This window comes from Pholcus phalangioides, unplaced genomic scaffold (assembly GCF_987345545.1).
Source record: "Pholcus phalangioides strain wild (caught in Gottingen) unplaced genomic scaffold, Ppha-v1.0 ptg000011l_1, whole genome shotgun sequence".
Taxonomy (NCBI): Eukaryota; Metazoa; Arthropoda; class Arachnida; order Araneae; family Pholcidae; genus Pholcus; species Pholcus phalangioides.
Window position 1 is genome coordinate 4,614,015 of NW_028301604.1, and position 21,863 is coordinate 4,635,877.

The 21,863-nt window shown below is 35.9% G+C and overlaps 1 protein-coding gene across 1 annotated transcript in view; it reads right to left on the reverse strand.

Annotated features, from left to right (window-relative positions):
* Pka-R2 (cAMP-dependent protein kinase type II regulatory subunit) overlaps window positions 1-6,950 on the reverse strand; it is a 31,103-nt gene extending 24,153 nt beyond the window's left edge. Inside the window, exons 1-2 of the mRNA XM_089238875.1 lie at window positions 6,375-6,950; window positions 5,096-5,128 (exon numbers count right to left, since the gene is read on the reverse strand). Coding sequence (XP_089095001.1) covers window positions 5,096-5,128; window positions 6,375-6,618 — 277 coding nt within the window. The 5' untranslated portion in view covers window positions 6,619-6,950. The remainder of the gene's footprint in view (window positions 1-5,095; window positions 5,129-6,374) is intronic.
* Window positions 6,951-21,863: the final 14,913 nt, after the last annotated feature.

Sequence of the window (21,863 nt, forward strand, 5' to 3'; positions counted from 1 at the left end):
CAGGCTGTCCCCATAGGGGACATAAGCACAATGTCCCGAAGGGTTGGGCACGAAGTACTGCACCACATGCAACACTCTGGTGTATAAGCCACACCAGTTAAATGACCCAGAAAACTAGCAGATTTGTGTTCGCTATAAGTAATATGGTGAAAAACAGAGGCAATTTAGTCATTAAAACTTTTCCCTGGGCACCACTTCTTTATAAACTGATATATATATTTTTTTTTTTCTGGTTCCCAGCTAGTAGATGCAATGCATCAAAAATTACTGTTTATTTTGCAAATCAGTCCATTCATCACATCCATAGTTTGAAATTTTATTGACAAAACAATTTTTATATATTTTCTGCAATTATTTTTATCCCTTACTCCTGTTAATTTTAAAACAGTGGAGCTGCATGGGTCAAATAGACACTCAAGGAATTGATTTACATACTGGTAGACTAAGAGGAGTTATTATAGGGACGGAAAGTGTGAAAAAAGCCAGTCATGTATAGATAGTATTGACTATCATCGGTAACCTTGTGATAGTACCAAGAAAAAATGAACTAGTTTTGCATGGAACACGCAGACTACCTGTAGATGTGAAAGGAGTGTACACACACCATTACCTGGTACTCCTGTATGTTACCTTCTTGGAACAGAATATAGATAATTTAGTTTGAGAAAGTATTAGTCTGCTTCAATGAGGAATGCCACCAATCTGCTATGTTCCAATTTAGAGATGATTGCTTCTCTGTTTTCGTCACAAAAAATCATTGTGTCTCGGTGTGGAACTGTCTTGTTCAATGGCACAATATGAACCCGATCATCCCATATGACACATTTTTGCTCTTTAGAATTATTAAAGTCTGCGTAGCCTAGTAGGTTGTAATTTCAAGATTTCATTGTAAGTTGGCATCCCCTTCAAAAAAGTTTCACCACTGTGAGCAGAACACCAAATATGAATTCAGCAACTAATACAGAGGCCACAAAAAAGTCACTTGCCCAATAAAGTGGCAGAAAAAAAATGTGGTAAAAATGGCCATAACAAACTTTAAGAGCAATACATATGTACGAAAAGGCAGTGTGATGAGAACATAGCTAATTACTATCGTCACAAGAAATAATAAATGTAAAAAGTCTGTTAATCAGGTCTGCAATGGGAAATAATGGCTTAGATAATAAGAAAATCAGTTCAATACACAATAATTTACCTAATGGCCTCACAAAATCACCTCACAGGCCAGCGGGCCAAATGTTGACCACCCTTAGTCTAAATATATAAAAGAAATTTCGCACCAATGGAAACATTAATCTTTGAATAATTTTATGGATGATGTGAAAATTCATCAAGGATCAAATTTAAAATTAAAGTATTAAACATCAAAATTTGGCATGATATTCTTGACAAAATAATTTACATAAATTTCATGAAACTATTTACAGCACTTGAAAAGTTCTAATAATAATTAATGATACTTAACTACAGTAAAATATATCAGTCAGGGGCGGCTCTTGCCATGCCGGCCCCTAGGAGGGGCACCAAATTCAATTTAAAGAGGTGAGAAAAAGCTTTATCAACTGAAAAACAATTGTCAGGGGTCCCCAGTAATAGGTAGATTTTTTTTTCCTCAAGCCACCTCTGTATTCTGTGCTTTCCCTAGAATAATTTCATTGGCTGGACTCATTTTACAAGTAAATGTATTTATTTTAACAGGGAAACATGTAAAACTTTTGATAAAGGTAATCTAATCTTTGTTAATTTTCAATCATCCCAGTGAAATAACGTGTAAAACAATTAGACAAGAGACACATACTATTCAACTAAAAACCAGTTTTTGGTTGTTTTTCCTTTCTTTCTTTTTTTTTTTTTTTGTTAGAAATCTACTTGCACTGGCTTTTATACCAAGAACCTGAAATATCTTCAAAACATTTCATCTTGGACTTCTTAAAAATTAAGATCGAAGTCCTTACAAACTTCTTACTTTTCATCTTGAAAAATGTGTATAAAGAATGAAATAATCATCTCTCTCTCATTAATTCTTTATTCCCTATGATTTGCATTTCAAATCTGCACGATTCAGCTGTCACTAGTCAGTCTTGAAAAATTGCTAAGAACTAGAAGGACAGCACCGGTCATTTTAGCCGTTTTTGATCTTCTCACTCCATTTTCATAATGAACCAGATTGTTTAGAATGTTGGAAAAAATATATATACATTGTAACTTTTTCAAAAATACTGAAACATTATGCTAGTATCTAACTATATGGTTTAAAAAAAAATTTGGCAGAGATATTTAATTAACCAAGATATTTTTAGTTACATCTAAAAGAAAAAATGACAGGTCAATTTGACCGGTAACGTTTTAGAAACTTTTAATGCATTCACAGAAGATATTTTGTCAAATCATGACATGAAATTTACTTTAATATAGATATTCTCGATTTGGCTAATTGAAAGCATTCTGACCCACAGACTAATGATAAAAATTATAATGAACATGGATTTTATAAATTTTTATCTAAGTTTTTCTGTCATGTGAATTTCGTATTGCTTATCATTGCTATTTTGATTGCTTATATCAACACCGATTCAAGCAAGGTAAGCCTATAACGAATTTTTGACCAATTTTCGAACATGGAATTGTCTCATGAATTTCTTTGTAATCTTATCTAAATCTTCTTATCAGTAAATTTACCTTTCTGCAACTGATATATTTTTTCTTTCCTCAGAAGACATTCTAGAAGGGCTTTTTTGGGTACTGTAAATTTGCTTCTTTTTTTGTTTAAATCTATTTTGTTCACAGAAAATCTCATTAGGAAGAAAGGATTCAGGTTACTTATTCCCAGGAACCTAACCTCCAAATCACCTTTAGTTTGCCATTCTCAAGCTAGATTCGGGCATTGGTTGTGCTGGTTTCATATTAATTTTGAGAACGTCCAAGTGCAAAATGCTACTCATTGCTTCAAAAATTTTGGCTATACAGTTGGTTGAAAGCCAAAAATAGAAAAAAAAAGTAACAAAAAGAATTAAGGATTATTCTGAATTGTATATTTTCTTTTTAAATGGTTCGAAAAAATGTGACTAACAAATTTTTCAGTGTCCATACTTTTACTAAAAGAAAAGGCATTACATTTTGCAAAAATGATTAGAATGCTAAATAGTCAAAGTTCACAAAAATATTAATGAAAAAAAAACTGAGGATTGACATGTTTTTGTTGATGTAATCAGTTATGCGGGATTTTAATTACATTTTCAATCTTTATTAAAATATATTATGAAAAAAAAAACGTATCATGCATGTAAAATGTTTTATTTTGCTTAAATGCATGTTTTAAGCTGGTACAGATATAATGAAGTTTGCATACAACAAAGTTTCACTGTTTTGTCCAACTTTGTTATAAGCAGGTCCAACTGTACTAGTTTGTACAAAAACACGGTAATGCAAATCACTGAATCTTATTTGAAAGCTAATAGAAATGTGGCCACTTCATGAAAAAATTGTTTTTTTTCCTTCATAACTTTTTGCTTTAAATCAGACGACAATAGTGATGATTTTTCAGGCCCCTTGCCAGAAATTTCCTGGTTTTAGAACAAAAAATAGGCTATTTTCCCTGACTTTTTTTTTTTAGTAAAAAAATTTTCCCTTGCAATTCCAGGTTTTTCTTGACCCATACAAACCCTGTTATTTTCACCCTTCTTTTCGAGATAAAAACAATGTTTAGCTCTCAGGAAATTTCCATGGAGCCCCCAATTTCCGTTCAAGTCCTACAGTAAACATAACCATGTGCTTCAATATAAGCCTTTATTAGTCATTTTATTGCATTTAGGGGGGATCACACCCGAAAATTCCAAACATTTTGGGCTGCTCTCAGTCTTTAGTACCTCCTCTACACAAAGGAACATTTTAGGTGCCAATACCAACTTTTTAGACGACCTGGCAAATGGGATTTGTCCAGCCCTGGTCTAAACCATAGTGTCCCAAACTTTTTTGTTTATCACCCTACCCCCCAGCTCAGAAAATATTTTTTCCTATTATTCCCCTTTCCCTGAGCAATCTCATAGGATCTTACATTATATCCATAACTATTCCCACTTAAGTAACACTGATTTAAACAGTCTTTTTGAGCCAATTCGGATACATAAAATTCCCCTGGTACATCGAATATCTTTGTGATTTACTTTAACTTTGTTACAAGTGGATCTGACTATATAGGGCTAAACTAATACACTGACTTTCAATTTTTAACACCCTTCATCATGGGCCTACCCAGCAAGGGACAGAGCCCCCCCCCCCCCAGAAGAGAAATTAAAGTGTAGTAATTAACACACATCACAGAAGTATCAATTTAGTATCTGTGAGTCGCCCATCTAGTTCAGATCCTGAGTACGCCCTTGGCCTTCATTATAAATTGAACTTTTATGTGATTGAAAAACTTGAGGAACTCATAATTTATTTAAATATCTATCCATAGTCAGAGATTCTCAATTCTTTCATCAGATTTGGTGCCCCAGGTGGTAGACCAGAGAAATAGCTAAATTCACTTTTTAATAGCTCCTTCAATATTACTCAGCAGTGCCAAAATTAAGGCGAGCAAGTTAGCTCTTAACACGAGCTAACTAGGGCAAGGCTATAGTGGGAGGATCCCCAAAATGTGACAAAATTACTGATACACGTGGAATAAGATGGTTAATTCTATTATTCTATCACTTTAGTCTTCCTTCAAAAGAAATTTCTGGCCATGGCCTCTGATGACCTTGCATAGCAATCAAGAACAACTATTCAGGATTTATATGGGGGGAACTCATTGCATTGCTTGGCAAGTTGCTCTATGATGTTAAGATAACCCAAGCCAAACTGTGTGCTAACCCTGGCTAATCAAGTGCATATACTTTTAGTCCAACTTTTTGCAATTGTGGTACTTTTAGGAGATTGTTCTTTTAAAAACAATTTGGCTGAACTTTCTTTAATAAAACAGATTAAGCACCGGTGATGATTATTCGTTAGAGAGACTTGGATCTATGATACAAATGCTGTCCTAGAACCTGAAAAGCTTTCATCATCCCAAATGAAGTCCAAGTACAATGGTTAGATATCATTGCAAACATCTTACCTGACTTTCTTCGAGAATACTGATTCTGAGCTTCTATAAAAAAAATATACATACAAATTAGACAAAGAAAAACATATTAGGAACATTTTACTAAATCAAGACTTTTTATAAGAAAAAAATTTTGTGAATTAGTTGAGCAAGTTTAATTCATAAAATACAAACTAACATTTCCACAATAGCAAATACTTAATGGAGAAAAAGTCAGCAAAAAACAGAAAACAGTGTTGTATGTTACATACACATAAATTCTGGCACTTCTCAGAGAGCGTATTAGAAATGGGGTAGCAAAAATTTAAGATATTTTTTTTTTGGCTCTCTGATCTTTTAAGAGTTCAAGAATTTAAAGAGAGTGAACAAACCCTTGTAATTTAACATTCTTATGCGATTCAATATCAACCCGTAACCAACAACAAGTTTTTAAAAAGGTCAAATGATCAAGATAAAAGTTTCATTTTTATCATTATGACACTTGTTTAATATTTTTGTCAATCCTGTGCTGGTGACACAAAGATAAATTAGAGAATAATGAAAGAGTATAATAAACATAAAAGTGTTCAATGACTGAATTTCTCCACAGACCACCTCAAGTCTTACACGAACCATCAAGATATATGTGTTAATTTCATCTTTTAACTGCCACTTATACAGTGTCACATCCTTTTAACTATTCAAAAAATAATCTAACATGAACTCACAGTTCACATCTATTTTCAGATTCCTACATAAACAGATCCATGTACGAGCTGAGAAATGATTTCCAAGATAAGTTAATGACATGTTTTTGCGATCTAACAATTCAGTCAACCCTTGTTTTTGTGGACACCAGCAAGAAAAAAATGTCAGTATAAGGAAGCTAACCATTAATCGAGGTTTTGAAATGCACGCTTTTATTATACACTAAGAAATTAATTTTTAGCCATAAGGGAAGGGGGGGGAGTGACCATTGAGAGATTTGACTGTAATGATATTTCAGTCTATATTAACATTATATCATTGAATGGGAGATGCATAATTTTTATAGTATTAATTTATGATGTAGATATCATTTAAAAACCTCAGACTTAGGTTCTGTGTCATTTATTGTTCATTTTTTTTATTAGGGGTATGAATTTTAATAGGGCATGCCTTGATTTAAAAAAAAATGCATATATTCGACATCTATATTTCTCATGAAAGAAAAGCATGGAGATTTATTGAATGTTCATCAACAATGTGTATATTATTAGTGGTCATTTTACTTGAAAATTAACTGGGGGGACCACAAAACAACTAAACTTACTTCTAATAGGTGGTGGTTCATGAAGTACATCATCATCGTCGTCGCTAGCATTGTCATCATTGTATGTCGCGGAAGTTTCTGCAGCGGGCTGCTGATTGACCACAGTCCGATCTTCTCTCATTTTAGTGAAGTAATTAGCTGCATAGTCCACAATGTCAGTCGGTGCCTCTAGAAGTACACTGACAGTGAAATCCAAAAGTAGTTGTGTCAATTCCGGAGGTACCTCGAATTGCGGCCGGTTCATGATCAAAACAAGACTTACAACCCTTCCTCGGCCCTTGAGAAAATTTCTCCCTAGTCAAGAGGATTCAAGGCGTTCACTCGAACCAGTTTAATTTTTCTCGAAATTAATATCTGATCAAAATTCTAAAAAAATTTCAACAGGAAATGTCAATTAAAAAAATAAACAGAACGAGGATGAGAAGAACAAATTCGACTGGATATTTTAGCAGGGACCGGGCGTAAATGCTTGCCGAGGTCGCGTATCTGACGTCAAGCTGCAGAACACCCAATGAGGAATCTCTTTCACACTGCGCCGGATCTTCATCACTACTGTGCTGCTGTGTGTGTTATTGCAAGGGATGTGGAATGCAATCATTATAACATGGAAAGGTGGGGAGAAAGAGGGATGAGAGAGAAATAAAGAAGAACAAAGAGATAGTAGACAAAAATAATCGTATGACGAATGGGATACTTGCTCGGCCTCATTGTAATCACGTGGTCGAACGTGAACGTAAAATGATTGTTTATTCCCATAAATGTAGTTGCAGTTCCTTTGTTTATGCGTATGTTTTACGCCACTGATTTCTGCATAAGAAACATTCACTGAGGTACAGGTTTGATTTCGAACGAAATACTTTCTTGATATTTTTTTGGCCATCAACCTGTTTTCTTTCGGAAAACGCCAAAAAAAGAATACTCTGGTGTCCTACTGAGTACAGGTGCATCCGATTATGGTTTCGAAATTGTTCTTGGTTTGTCCGGGCATTTCCTGTCTCGTATAATCTCCGAGTTGGACACTTTGATGTCGGTTGCGATATTTATTATCAAACTATAAAAACAATTTTCTCATGATATAACTTTTCAATTCCAACGTATGAATCAGTAACACACAATACGTCGCTCCAGAACATTGCATCTGTCCCGCAAAAAAAGAACATGTTTGTAACCGTGTGGTCTTTAGTTTCGGTATGGAACTATGACGCTATGAGCCTTTCTAGATCACGTGACCTTTTTCTTTCCTTTTCGTTTCTTTTCAGGTGAAAACGAACAGCGTAGAACATACTAATGCCACAAGCTGTTTGTTGCAAGCATGGAGCCTAATGTTACATTATGATCTCCGTGGCCACCATCATCGCAATATATATATAGCACTGTGAAACACGCAGACCCATACGCTTTTTTATGACCATACATCCCGCTCTTTTATTCGTATTTTTTTCGGCCATATTGTCACACATTTAAGGTATCCGACTACCTTTCTTGTCACTTTTCTTTAAAATGGTACTGGTGTGAACTTATAGGCATATAGCAGAATATCATATTAAAATTTCGTAATGATATAATGAACAGATTTTTAGAAGTTCTGTTTCAAACTTAAGTAAAATGTCAAACATAACATTCTCCGTTAAAGGCGTTTAAAGTTTTTATTCATAGATTACTTATACGTAAAAACGCAACAAAGTGAACGTAACTTCGGTTCTGATCGTAATATAAACAAAACAAGGCCTGTTTTGGAATCACAAAGAATAGGGCTTTAATGAAAAAATAAAAATCGATATTTCCTTCCAAAATGACGTTTTCAACGTAGTCGGATACCTTAGTATAAAAAAGACCCCCCATTTGTTCTGCTTCTTAGGCCGGTAGTACACTATAAAAGTTGAAGAAAAATTCTTTCATAAAACTTCACAGATGCAACCAGGACCGCAACTAGGAGGGAGCATGTGGGTTTGGTCAGGACCTCAACTAGATGCTCGGTCACCCGGGGCAAGAGCGCATTTTGGCGCCCCCTTGTAGTTTGAAGGAGAGGTTTGAGAATAAAATTTGCGCCCCCTCTGGTCCAGCTCCCGGGGCACGAGACCCGGCTACTCCCCCCTAGTTGCGGTCCTGGGTCTGATGCCCCGGGCACTGGACCAGAAGGAGTGCCGGATTCTCCCTTTAACTGCTTCTTCTACATGGCAAGGGGTACCGAAATACTGGTTTGCCCTAGATGACAAAGTATCTAGTTGCGGCTCTGAATGCAACCAGTAAGCTTAGGGGTCATTAAATTATTACGTCAGCATCGATGAGGGGGGGGGGTTCCGATTTGCTGACTTTTGATGACAAGGGGGGAGGGGAGTTTGATGATGCTTACGTTATCAACCATCCTTTATAAAAATATGAAATATTCTTAATGACATCTTACTCGGTACGCCTAGGGTAACCATACGTCCCGTATTTCCCGGAATAGTCAGGTTTTTTTGGTTGTCCTGAGTTTTTGCAAAAATGTCCCGGTTTTTCACGTATTTTCAACGAAGACAACTTGACTTTTTATTCTTCAAATCAACAATAAAATTATCTTTCCAACTCAGAAATTACGTTAAAATAATTACGACTACAAAAAAGAATATTCATCACATACATGACATTTGCATGAGATAAATCTCATTCTAAGTGTCCCATGGATCGCTTAAGTGTTCTGGAACTGTGTCGCGGGTTACTTAAGTGATCTGTGAATGTACCACGGGCCTACTTGAGTGATCTGAAAATGTGCCACGGGCAGCTTAAATGCTCTGGAATTGTGCCATGGGTGACCCGTGACGTGTCACTTAAGCGATCTGTCAATGTGCCGCTTAGTTCATTTTTACAAAATCAGGTTTGAGGAAGCATTTCACATCAGATAACTCTAGGGGCCACATTTGGTCCGCTCGTCCAGGGTTTACCATATATGGCTTAGAGGTGTTTCCCAAAGTGGGCGATGGGAGTATTCAAGGGGGTGATATCAGTTACAGACACGATTGGGCATAAGGGGGCGATGGGAGGACGAGAGGAAATTTTTTTTTTTCAAAAACTCGGACCCTTTTTCCAAGGTAGCCTTCGTAAATATTCGTGCCTACGGGCGAAAAAAAAAACTAAGAATATTGCACAAGTAGTTGTACTTGTTTCATCTATTAAGGAAACAGAGCTAAAGTGATTTTTTTTCCCCTTCGAATATGCGTTGTACATTCCAGATGTATTGTAACTGTAATTTCTACTATAGCAGACTTCTGCACCATCTGGGAATAAAACAGGCCATGTTATAAGAAATTTAATCTGGTGGAGCACTAGAAAAAAAAGGGCACTCGAAGCGGAATAAGCTCCAGTGTGTTCGTACAAATGACATAGCAGCGAAAATTTCAAATTTTAACAAAATTATTAATTAATAAAAATATGAATTAATAAAATAGGAATTAATTTAAATATGAATTAATAAAAATATGAATCAATAAAATATGAATTAATAAAAATATGAATTAATAAATTATTTATTAATAAATTATTTATTAATAAAATATTAACTAATAAAATTATTAATTATTAAACTAATTAATTAATTATAACTCTCTCTCTCTTTTACTATGTTATTGTTGCTAATGATTCAGTTTTTAAATTAATACTCTGTTAATGTTATTAATTATCTAAATTAGTAATCTAATCAACGTCAGGTTCACTAAACGTCAGGTTTCACTACACGTACACGCACATTCCCGCATGTACCGATTCGTTGGGGGTTCCGCGGGGGGGGGGGGGTTGTGTGGGCGGGGTGCATGTGTGGTGTAGCAGTAGTAGGTAGGGCCTCCAAAAAATGGCTCGGGGATCCATGATGTTCTTAAGTCAGCCACCTCGTTGGGCAATTTACCTGTTGTGGCGTTGTATTTGTAATCGAAATTATTACATTTACTTCATGTTGATATCCAAAAAGAAACAAAAAAAAACTATTTTCATGATTTACCATCGGTAGGAAGTAGAACGGAACAAACTAGGTTCAGTCACCACGGCTATATAAGCTCCATGCCACGAGGGGTGTGGCCCAGTGCCGTCTTAAGGCATGGGCCCACCAGGGCATGGCCCGGAGGCCTTGAGAGAAGAGGTGCCTCAAAAGAACGTTAACAGAAATTTCTAGGTAGAGCCTCAGAAAAATCAGTTGTCCCCGGGGCCCATGATCCGTGGTGGCCAGTTGAGTAATAATTCCCATTAACTTAAATATCAATGATATGATATACTAGAGAAGAAAAGGAAACAAACATTGTGTGTGTGTGTGTGTGTGTGTGTGTGTGTGTGTGCGCGCGCGCTTGAGTGTGTGCGTGTGTGCGCGCGTGAGTGTGTGCGTGTGTGCGCGCGTGAGTGTGTGCGTGTGTGCGCGCGTGAGTGTGTGCGTTGTGTGCATAACATATGCAAAAGAGGGAGGGCGGAGATGTAAAAACTTAAAAAAAAAAAGCATTGTAAGAAATCTATCAGAAGTTTATAGAGCGTGCTGCAATCAAAAATTATGCACAATCGAGGTAATGACACATTGTGCTGGCATTGATTCAAAACAATATTAAAAAAATATTCGAGGTAGAAAATTATTGCATGCATAGGGGTCGGAATCCATGGGCTGAGGCTATTTGATGGGTATTTTTTCCATCCACACGGCCAAGAGAAACGCCAGATATAGTAGGAAAATAATTAAGTTGTCAACACTGTTCTAGCTTGAGCAGGCACTAAAGAAACCACACGCAAACACTTAAAGTTTAGAATGGAAAATAAAAACAAGAAAAAATTCTACCCTTTTTCCGATGATAAAATGTAGATGTTGATTTCTATCCTTTTTCAATTATAACAACAAACAATGAAAAAAAGAACACAACCAGATATGAAAAACAAATAGTAAATTTAAAAAAAATCTGAACAAAAAGTAACGTTACATGAGTCCGCATTTGAGAATAATAAATTCTGCGGAATGCGGGAATTTTATGCTGAGTCCTGCCCTCAGGGCGATTTTAACGGCTTACAGAAGGCCTGTCAGGCTGAAAAATAATAAATTCTCAGCAGAAATTCCCAGTTATAATCATCTCAAATTGCATCTTACGTAACACAGATCCTCCTAAAAAGGCGTTGAAATATGATACACCAGATCTTGATTGGTATTTTTTTATGGTTTTTACTAGAGCCCGGAAGTTCAGGCAAAAAGGCATTTATGGCATTTTGCCTATTTTCAAACTCTTTTTGGTAAAAATGCCTTTTTTAAAGTTTTCCAGCCATAAATGCCTATTTTAGCATATTTTTAAGTTTATTAGTGAATTTCAATTGCCATAATCTACACAACTTGAATATTTTGAGCATTAAGAACAAAAGAATTGCTGTTTTCAAAATTTTCTAAATCTCTCGGTACTAATTATCATCAGAAAGTCCCACCCCTTCCAGCCCCATATAAACGCGAATAAGTGATCTGAGAGATAGAGAAGTGGTGTTGCCGTGCATTAACTTTGCTTTGACCGGATGGAGTTAGACGTGAATGATTTTGTTTCAGATGAACGCAGCCCATGTTAGAAAAGCAGAAAAAAATTAGAAATTTTTGTTTCCCCACATGCTTCACATAAACATGTCTCGCTCAGGCACTGGACTACTACTACTACTGAAGCAGACAAGCATCTCGTCCATATTCCTCTGCGGAACTTCTAACGAATTCGTACATTTTAGAATGTGTGTGTATGTGTAGTGAACCTGACGTGAAGTTTGTCTCTGTGTAATGTTTGTTCTGTGTAGTGCTGCCATCTGTCATCAATTTTTTCTAACTATGGAACTATGGGTGAAGTGTAATGATTAAATAATTGTATTGTTCAATCACTTCACCCATAGTTCAGGCATTGGACTACATTATATATGTATAGCTAACCGATGACTGTCCCAAGAGGTCATCAATTGACGTCAAGACTCAGACAAGTGGGGTAGGAGCAGACAGTGGGCCCCATGTTGTTCTGATTTTGTTTTTTTTTCACCATAAATGCACTGCGAACAACCGAGACTATGTATTTTACATACATATTTAGTATTCGATTAATTTTACCAGTTGCCCTTAGGGGTGTGCGACAGATGCGGCCACACAGACTCTACAGGAGTCCCGTATACGTGGTAATATAGAAAAACTAATTTTTTTAGTGCAATGTTTCAACTATAGAAATGATAATGATCATTTCAAATAATACAACGAATAAACGAGAATTATTCGCAACTTGAAGGAATCCAACAGGTCATTTTTTCTACAGGTTTCGTGTTTGGTAATTGTGGGCCTGGAATTGACCTAATAATGAGGGTCTGTTGACATTTTATTTTGGGATTGAAATTAGTTTAACTTGCATTATAGTGCAGTTATTATAAATCATAATTAAAGCAGTAGAGGGAATTAAATGCAACCAATTTTTCAGCTAGGTTTTAGACTCTTGATACCTTAGCTTTAGTTATTTTATATATATATTTTAGGGCCTTTTTGCCTTCCTATTTCGACCATTTTTAGTGCCTGAACTTCCGGGCTATAGTTATTAATGTATGGCTCCACTTGAGAGTGACCAGTGGCTAGCTTCATCACAAAGAGATACTGTCACCAACACATCCCCCAAAGACAGATGCCATGCCATTCTCCCCCCCCCCCCTGTAATTTTTATAAACATTTATGATTCAATAAGAAGGGACGAAATCACTCTTCAAGTATTGTATACTCCCATAGTGGGGTTCAGTATACACAGAAACGTTCATAAAACCACAGTACATGACGTTTTCCCGGACAAGTACGGGATTTCCTTCACGCCATCTGTGGTTTTTGCAGTTTATGTCCCCAGTAAAGACTTTGCATTATCTTTTACTTTAGTTACCTTATCCTGCGTCGCATACCAAGTAATCGTGGGATTGGGGCTTCAGATTCTTTCTACTACCAGGGTTATATAACTAAATTGTTTTCACTTTAATGAGCATTAAAGAAAAATTAATCAATGGTCATATCCTTCGCCTCGGCCATCCCCCATCTGTTCTTTGTCTGACTTTTTATGAGAGCAAAAGACGAAGCTGGTTAAAGTGTGTTACTCTTGAACCAGCTTTGGCAAAAGACCTATTCCAGAGAAGTCGGTCCCTGGAAAACTTATCTTTTCAGTTGAACTTTCCTTCTCCTTTTTGAAAAAAAAGATCAGTCATAAAAAATCCAATGACTCCCAAATGGCGAAATATTTTTGTGTGAGTTTTTTCTATGACGCCCTTCATATTGGTAGGGTTTGAAGTTGAAGATGCTTCAGGAAAACAAAAAAAGTTCTTTGCCCCACCAGTGGTAATTTTTTATCTTCACTGGTGGTGCACATAGAAAGGCTAGTAGGGCAAAATCCCCACCAGAGTTAACATGTAAAAAAAAGGCGTGATTCACTGCAATTTCAAGTGGAGATTCATTTCCCGCGATTGGCGACTTTTCTGTAATTTTCACATGATTTGGCAACCTTCTTTACTCATGTTTAGCATCATTTTTGGCGATAATTGGCAATGTCCCGTATTTCGAAGACCAATTTCCGTAGATGGAGCGTACCACCACGGATTTCCGTGGTGGCAGATGGCAGCACTACACATAACAAGCATTACAGAGAAACAAAAAAAAACTTCACGTCAGGTTTCACTACACGTACACGCACATTCCCGCATGTACCGATTCGTTGGGGGTTCCGCGGGGGTGTGCGTGTGGGCGGGGTGCATGTATGGTGTAGCAGTAGTAGGTAGGGCCTCCAAAAAATGGCTCGGGGATCCATGATGTTCTTAAGTCTGCCACCTCGTTGGGCAATTTGCCTGTTGTGGCGTGGTATTTGTATTTGTTAGAGCAGCGGTTCTCAACCTATTTTGACTCGCGGAGCCCTTTTTGGTACATAATTTCTATGGCGGAGCCCCGTAGGCCAATTTTTTATTTATTCATCAAAGTTATTGATTTATTTTTGTTGTCCAAAAATATTTATAATCATTTTTTTTCAAATTTACTGGTTTTTTTATTTTCCTCGATTGGACACGCGCCGGTTGAGAACCGCTGTGTTAGAGGTTCCGCAAAGGAATATGGACGAGGTGCATGTGTGGTTTAGTAGTGAATTATGCAGGGATGTTTTCTATAGGAAATTATCAAAATAAAATATGAAATGTCTTCTTTTTTTTTTCGTTCATTATCTTTGCTTGCGAAACTCCATTTTCTCCTACGGAACCGTTCACACCCGAAATAGATGACAAAAAATAAGATAATATAATAAGAAAATACTTGCGTTCGAATTCGTTTCAGAATTTACTTACCAAAAACACCAGCGAATGTCTCACGAGCGGCTTGATTGGTAATTTCAAAAACAAATTTATTTTAACGGTTAAATTTTGAATTTTTTTTTTCACAAACTTTATTGTTGAACATTTTGAGTTCAAATCATTTATTAGTGTTATTGTTAATCAAAATCAATTATTATGTATCACATTTTACTAAATGACCAATTTTGCTTATATGAGAAAAGTAGGCTGTGGTCAGAATGCCCACGCGAAGGACACACTTGATTCTGACCATGGCGTCTGACTTGAAGTGACGTATTTTTTACGATGTGCTTAAAATTTGGTATTTAACCCAAGTGGGATCCCCGGTCAGCGTTGATAGTGGTTGTATTCATCCTTAGGAAAACTTTAGGAATTTACGACATTTTCCTCCTTATTTGCCTTTATCGTTGGTTCTTTCTTTGATTTACGAGGGAAATTATTATTACAATTCTAAATTGTAAACGCATTTAATTGCAAATGTACAAGATTGGTAAAAATCCAATCGACAATCCAAAGACAAAACTGGAATAATTTTTTGGCAGTATTGTAGTGTTTAAAATAAAAACAACGAAATAGCTATGACTCGTGTCCCATCTCTAATCACTTCGAAGGGAAAAAATCATAAAGCACTAGATTGCTGGGTAAATTTGGTTGCCGACCCATGCTTTAGAGAGTGTGAACACGATTGCGTATTTAGTGCGTTACAACAACACTAATTCTTATTGAATAGCCATGTGCTCATATCTCTAAGACGGTCACTATAAAATCGAAACCGCCGAGTAGTTTGCATCAATCCCATTAAAAAATATATATATATTTCCAATTAAGTCAGGTGCAAGTTGCTTTGTTCGAACTTGAGTAATGAGGATTGGCTGAATTTTATCATCAATGAAAGTTTATGCATACACCGGAACTCAACTCATCAACACCTTATTTTATGCTCCATGTCAAAGTAGGACACTTAACTCCAACATGCGTTGGTGGGAATAATATTGTATGAAATAAAATTTCCGGATATATGCGATTTCATAGGAGTACGTAATACATGTTAAATCTAGTTTAAATTGTTTCAAGAATGTGTAAGGTGCAGTTAACAATGAGGGGTGGGGGGCGTGAAGGGAGATTAAAATAATATATTTTTATATAACGTGATCACGTATTCCCAAGAGATCCTTAGAATCTGTAATGAATGAAAAAAAAACCAATTTTCAATACTTTTTTTTCAATCTCCAACAATAACAATTATCACATTTACAAAAAAATTGACAGAAATAGCATTGAAAGATGGCCTGAAATTCAAATTTGAAGATGACTATTAATTTTTCCGGTTGAAAAAGCAAATACTGTACCTGGAGTTTATGAGATATACAGTGGAACCTCCCATAACGGACACTCCCCGTTTTTAGCGGACACCTTCAGTTACCAAATACTTTTTGAATTACGTCAATGGGACTCCGGATATGCGACTGATTATTTTACTATCCATTAACGGATACTCCTCGTTAGCGGAGAAAATTTTCGGTCTCCTTGAGTGTCCGTAATTGAGAGGTTCTAATATAGCTCAAAATGTTTTATGTGCGAGACGTTTCAATGCAGTCACAAATCTTTCGACTAAAATCGTAATCACCTACAGATATTCAATTGTGAGGATTTGAGAATGTTGCTTAGTAAAACCAAGCGACGATCATCACACTTAGGCCGAATTACAATATAACATTTTTCTAAAAGATCCTTTATAAAATTCGAAAAATTCAACCAGTAAGATTATCGGATGCATTTGCTCGAATGTAACCGATGAGGTATATTGGCTGGATTTTTCACGTTGTATAAAAGGGAGTTTATCAAACTTTTATAATGTAATCAAGGCCTTAGAAAATATCTATTAATAATAAAATTATTTTTATTAAAACTAAATAACAATTGTAGTTCTGTGTCTGTTTTTTTTTAAATAATTTTAATATTAATAGATATTTTTTGTGCTATATTGCATATGTTTATAATTTTATAATACACAAATTTAATTTTGTTATGTTTTGTAATGAAGTTTACTGTAATTTTTTGAAACTTTATTGTAATTTTTTTACTGTAATTTTTTGAAACTTTATTGTAATTTTTTTACTGTAATTATTTCCAAATTTTTTAACCGGGTAGTAACACTACCTTGTTGCAGGAAAACATATTGACGCAATAAAAACGAAAATTCGTCACTGCATCTTTCAACTTTTTATAAGGGTTTTTAACATATCTTCTGGGAGGGAGCGACGATGAGAAATTTTGTTTTTGAAAAGGGGGCGAGAGGGGCTGGATAAGTTTGGGAAACACTGGCTTAATTAGAGGGTGGGTCACAATGGATTTCTTAAAAAGAAATTCTGAGTTCTTAGCCTTCAAATAGCATTGAAATTAACAGAAATTGATTATAATAGCATATAAAGATTTTTTCTTTCGAAATTTTGATTTTTTTTTTTAAATATATCTGTATTAACAAATAAATTTTTGATCATCTGAGGGTGCGAGATGGGCACGAGCCCACCCATGCTCCCCCCTCCCCCCCCCGTAAGTCTCTGATCCCACCAATATGCATTAGGAGATAAGGGCAGAGCTGACGAAATTTTGCTGACAAGGGGGGGGGGGGTCAAAATGGGTAACCATTTTCTGACGTGATACTTGAACGGCCTCTTATCAGTTGCATTTACTCGAATGTAAGCCGTGATGATGCGTATACATATTTTACTGGATAGAACAATTACCTCCCCCGTGGGCCCAACTAAGAAAGGGCAGAAAATAATAAATAATAAATGGAATAAGGAATGGAAAATAAGTATTTGTAAGAATGTTATCAAATTTGAATAAGAAAGCTCACGTCAGTGAAAAATAAATTTTTTGTAGATATTTGGGAGAATTAGTTAGGGAAAAGAAAATACAGTAAGTAATAAGTCTTTTTTTTTATATTTTTTGATATAAAAATGTAATTTCAATTATTTTTATATGTTAATTTTTTTTTTATTTCCACACTTTCATGTTACAGTTGTATTGGTAATGACGAAGGCAACATTTCTAAGTCACACCTAATTCAAATAAAACCAAACAGATAATTAAATATTAATTGGCGTATGCCAGTGATCCCATTAATTTTTACGCTTTGTATTTTTGATGCTATGCGTAGAGATACCATTTTAATAAAAATAGGTTAATATTGATCTCCTTTGTATTTTTCGACCCTTATAACCTTACATGGTACTGTGTGTTTCAGACTTTCATTCTCTTCTCTACGTAGACGTACCTTGTTCATCAAGATTATTTGTATCAAAAATTGTAAGCGATGCAAATTTTTTATATTTCGTTATACCTAACTTTTGGGCATGTACCCTGGGCTAAAATTCTACATGGGCAAAAAAGACATTTACCAAGACCAGATAATGTGCATTTTTTTTATTGGAACGGGTGTAGACCAAATTTTCAGAGAGCATCAGTTTCCCTTGAGTAAGGGCGTACGCCCGATCGACATTTAGGAAAGGTGGGGGCACAAGGAATCTATTCAAAAGAAATTCTGAATTACCCCAATCCTCAAAAAAGTATTTAAATCAACTTAAATTAAAATAGCATGAAAAAGGTATTTCCTTCCGATATTTTAATTTTATTACGAAAATATTTTAAACTTTTTGAAATTTTTCATCGGCTTAGGTGGGGGGGAGAGACATGATGCCCCTATGCCTGTCCCCGCCCTTAACTCACCTACGCCTCTGTCCTCAAAATACGTGATTTTGTTAAGACGGCTCCAACGTCAGCAAGTATTTCTTTAAATTAGAATTTTGTTTTTTTTTAACCTACAGAGTATGCACTCTTGGATTTGTTTTGCGATGACTGGCTCAGTGTCCCGTTTTCATTTGCATGAAATATGGTCATCACCAGTAATTGTCACATCCTCATAAATTACTGTCTTCCCCCCCCCCTCCCTCCCATCTTAATTCCGGTGAAAGGGTAATTCGTTTGGAGCACAGAGAGAATCAACACATTGTGAAATGAATCCTTTTTTTCTTATAATTTATTTCCAAATTTTCTATCTCTTATTAATCACATAAGCGCATGAAATAAAGCAAGGTTCCTGTCATTGATTTATATGGTGACTTAGGTGTGGCTCCGGGAAGAGGATGCCGACTTGATTTAATTTCTGGTAATTTCCGTTTGATTTTTTTCTGGTTTCGCGGGGATTCTCCTGGAAGATTAGGTTTATCAGGAAAATGGGCTTATGTCACCTGAGCTAAAAGTCAGCATAGCACGAATATGGCTGACATGTCCTATGCTTCATTGAGACTGTTGATCCCGCTCTGTTGTGGCTTCACTTCGTTTTCAAAGTACAATGTGTCTTTCATATGGTTATCTGTCTTTCGAGTGGTTATAGTGCGGACTCGTGATGCGAGGATCCGGGTTCGAACCCCACAGTGGTGGTCGGCTGAAGTTGGTTTTCTGTGGTTCCCAACTTCAAGGCGCAAATGCGAGCCGATCTCCCGTTAAAAAGTCTCGCCACAGAGAGCAACAGTCCTACAACGGTAAATCATTCAACCATAACACTTCACTCATAGTTAGAAAAACTGGGGGCAGATGACAGCACTACACATAACAAGCATTACACAGAAAACAAACACTTTACGTCAGGTTGCACTACACGTACACGCACATTCCCGCATGTACCGATTCGTTGGGGGGTTCCGCGGGGGGGGGTGCATTTGGGGTGTAGCAGTAGTAGGTAGGGCCTCCAAAAAATGGCTCGGGGATCCATGATGTTCTTAAGTCAGCCACCTCGTTGGGCAATTTGCCTGTTGTGGCGTCGTATTTGTATTTGTATTTGTATATTAAGCACATTGCTTAGTGAAAATAAAGTGCCGAAGCTTTTATTTGCTTTTTTTGTTCTTAAAACGCAACATTTTTGTCTGGTGGTGAAAGTTTGAGAATATTTTTTTGTTGGTAATTTCTTTCCCGTAGCAAAATAGCCTTAATAGAACGAATTTCAGAAAAATCTGGTCACTATAACCATGGTCCCTCACATCTTGCAGCACGGCTCCTAGGCTATGATCTCTGGTGGGACCCCAAGCCAGACTTTTTCCCTATAGAATATTTATAGCGTGAAAAACCAAAAATTATAATCGTAGTTCCGGGCCTCCAGGCTAAAACCCTGTCAGCCCCACCTTTATGGGGGGGGGGGGGAAGGCATGACTATAATGCTCTCTAAAAGTATATAACTACGAGGACTTATTTTACAACCATTTTATAATGTTTGCAATTTCAGTATTCACTTTAAGTAAATTCATCACAAAATAAAAAAAATTTCGAACTCATTGAGTACTTTGAGTGGTCAATATAGCGAATTTAGGAGGAAAAAAATGTTTTCTCGAAAACTAATGAATATTTTTGAAAAATTCTTTTTGCTTCACATCAAAAATAGACATCCACACAGGCCGAGAAGCATAATTTAATAATAATAACATTTGGTAATTTTAAAACTACTTTGGCATGATTACTACGTTTTCTACATTTTTGTAATTCTTTCCATTTCAGTGAAATAATTACTTATTTCTAATTAATCTTTCCAGCTTTTACTGATGTTTCCTACTTTTCTGATTGACTGTCTCCAAAATAATAATGCATCACTCATATTTATTACGAATAATATTTAAAAAATAATAGTAATACCGAAGCACATTCTAAACAAAATATTGCCGTGAAAACTTGGGGGGTGGGGGGACACTTAATTGAAGTTTAATATGGAAAAAATCAAGATTTTCACTCAAAAAATAATAAATTATTCTCTTATAACACAAAACAATAAAAATAAACAGTGCAAATAAACAAAATCTATGATTTGTGGGCTTGATCACCGATTGAACATTTCAAATCGGAATGAAATTTTTCATAAGAAACAACCAAACTCCACTGATTATTAAATACTTACAAATTTACACTCCCAATACTACAAACACTTAAAAATATGTATTATTTCATTCTCGGAATTAATTTACGTTTATGGACAGTAATTCTGTATATAAATTAAAAATTTACCTAAAACGCACCCACACCTTATGTGTAGTGTCAATCACTGTAAGACTGAGGATGTGCTTTTTTCTCCCCTTTTTGGTCAAAACCTCTTTTGGCAATGCTCCCTTTTTTTAAGGCAGTTTTTTTGTGGGTAGTTCTCTTATAGAAGATATTAGATGATCTGATGATATAAAGAAGATGGTTCATCAAATCTTTATTAGTTGTTTGTCGTGAAATTTTTCTTGATCTATATTCTCTGGCTTGTTTATAATCTTTATGCCTGGCTTCTTGTGCTTCCTCCGTCAACTCACCAACGGGAAGTAGCAAATGTTGTATAACATCTGCACCATGAACCAAAACTTTGTGAACAGTAACTGCCATGTAAAACCAACTGTAAAGTTGCACATAAAGCTTTGTAGTAGTGTTTGCAAACTCTCTAAATTTTTCGACATCTATTTCATGTTAGAGGCCGTACGTTGGCCGGATGATGTAAGACTGGCTTATGCTGCACAGCACAACTCGCTGGTTCTATGTTTTACCAAGAGATTTTTTGATCTTTGAAATTTTTCGAGGTCTGCTCTCCGATCTTTCTGGACTATTTTGGATTGAACAGCTATTTTCCCTTGTAACCATGCTGAATTTTTGTCGAGGAAACGTGTCAAGGTCTTGTTACTAGATCTCCACTTTTTTGATAAGAAACTGAAGAAACATTTGATTTTCAAACGAAACTTACTACTCTTGACTTCCAGGCTATGTTCAAATTTTGACTTTCCATCAATATATTGGATTAACAGGTCTGCAGACTTTTTAAAAGGCAACCTCAACCCACCAGTTGCGCAAATAACGTCAAACAACTCTAGACGAGTCACACATAAGGCCATTTCAAAAATTTCTTACGTAAAAAGGGGCGGCTGGGGGCGGCTACGCATAATGCAAAACGTTCACCAACAACATGTAGAACATCAGAAAAAACATTTCACGATTGAACAGAGTTAAACTTTTTTTATAACTCACTTTTTGCGCTCAAAACTACTCAAAAATAAGCCAAACTTCAAGGACGAATTACAAAAATTATTTCCTCTACTCGGAGCTTGGAAAATATCGAACCGAAAAGGACAAAAAACTAAAAATGAATAGCAAAAAGAATTT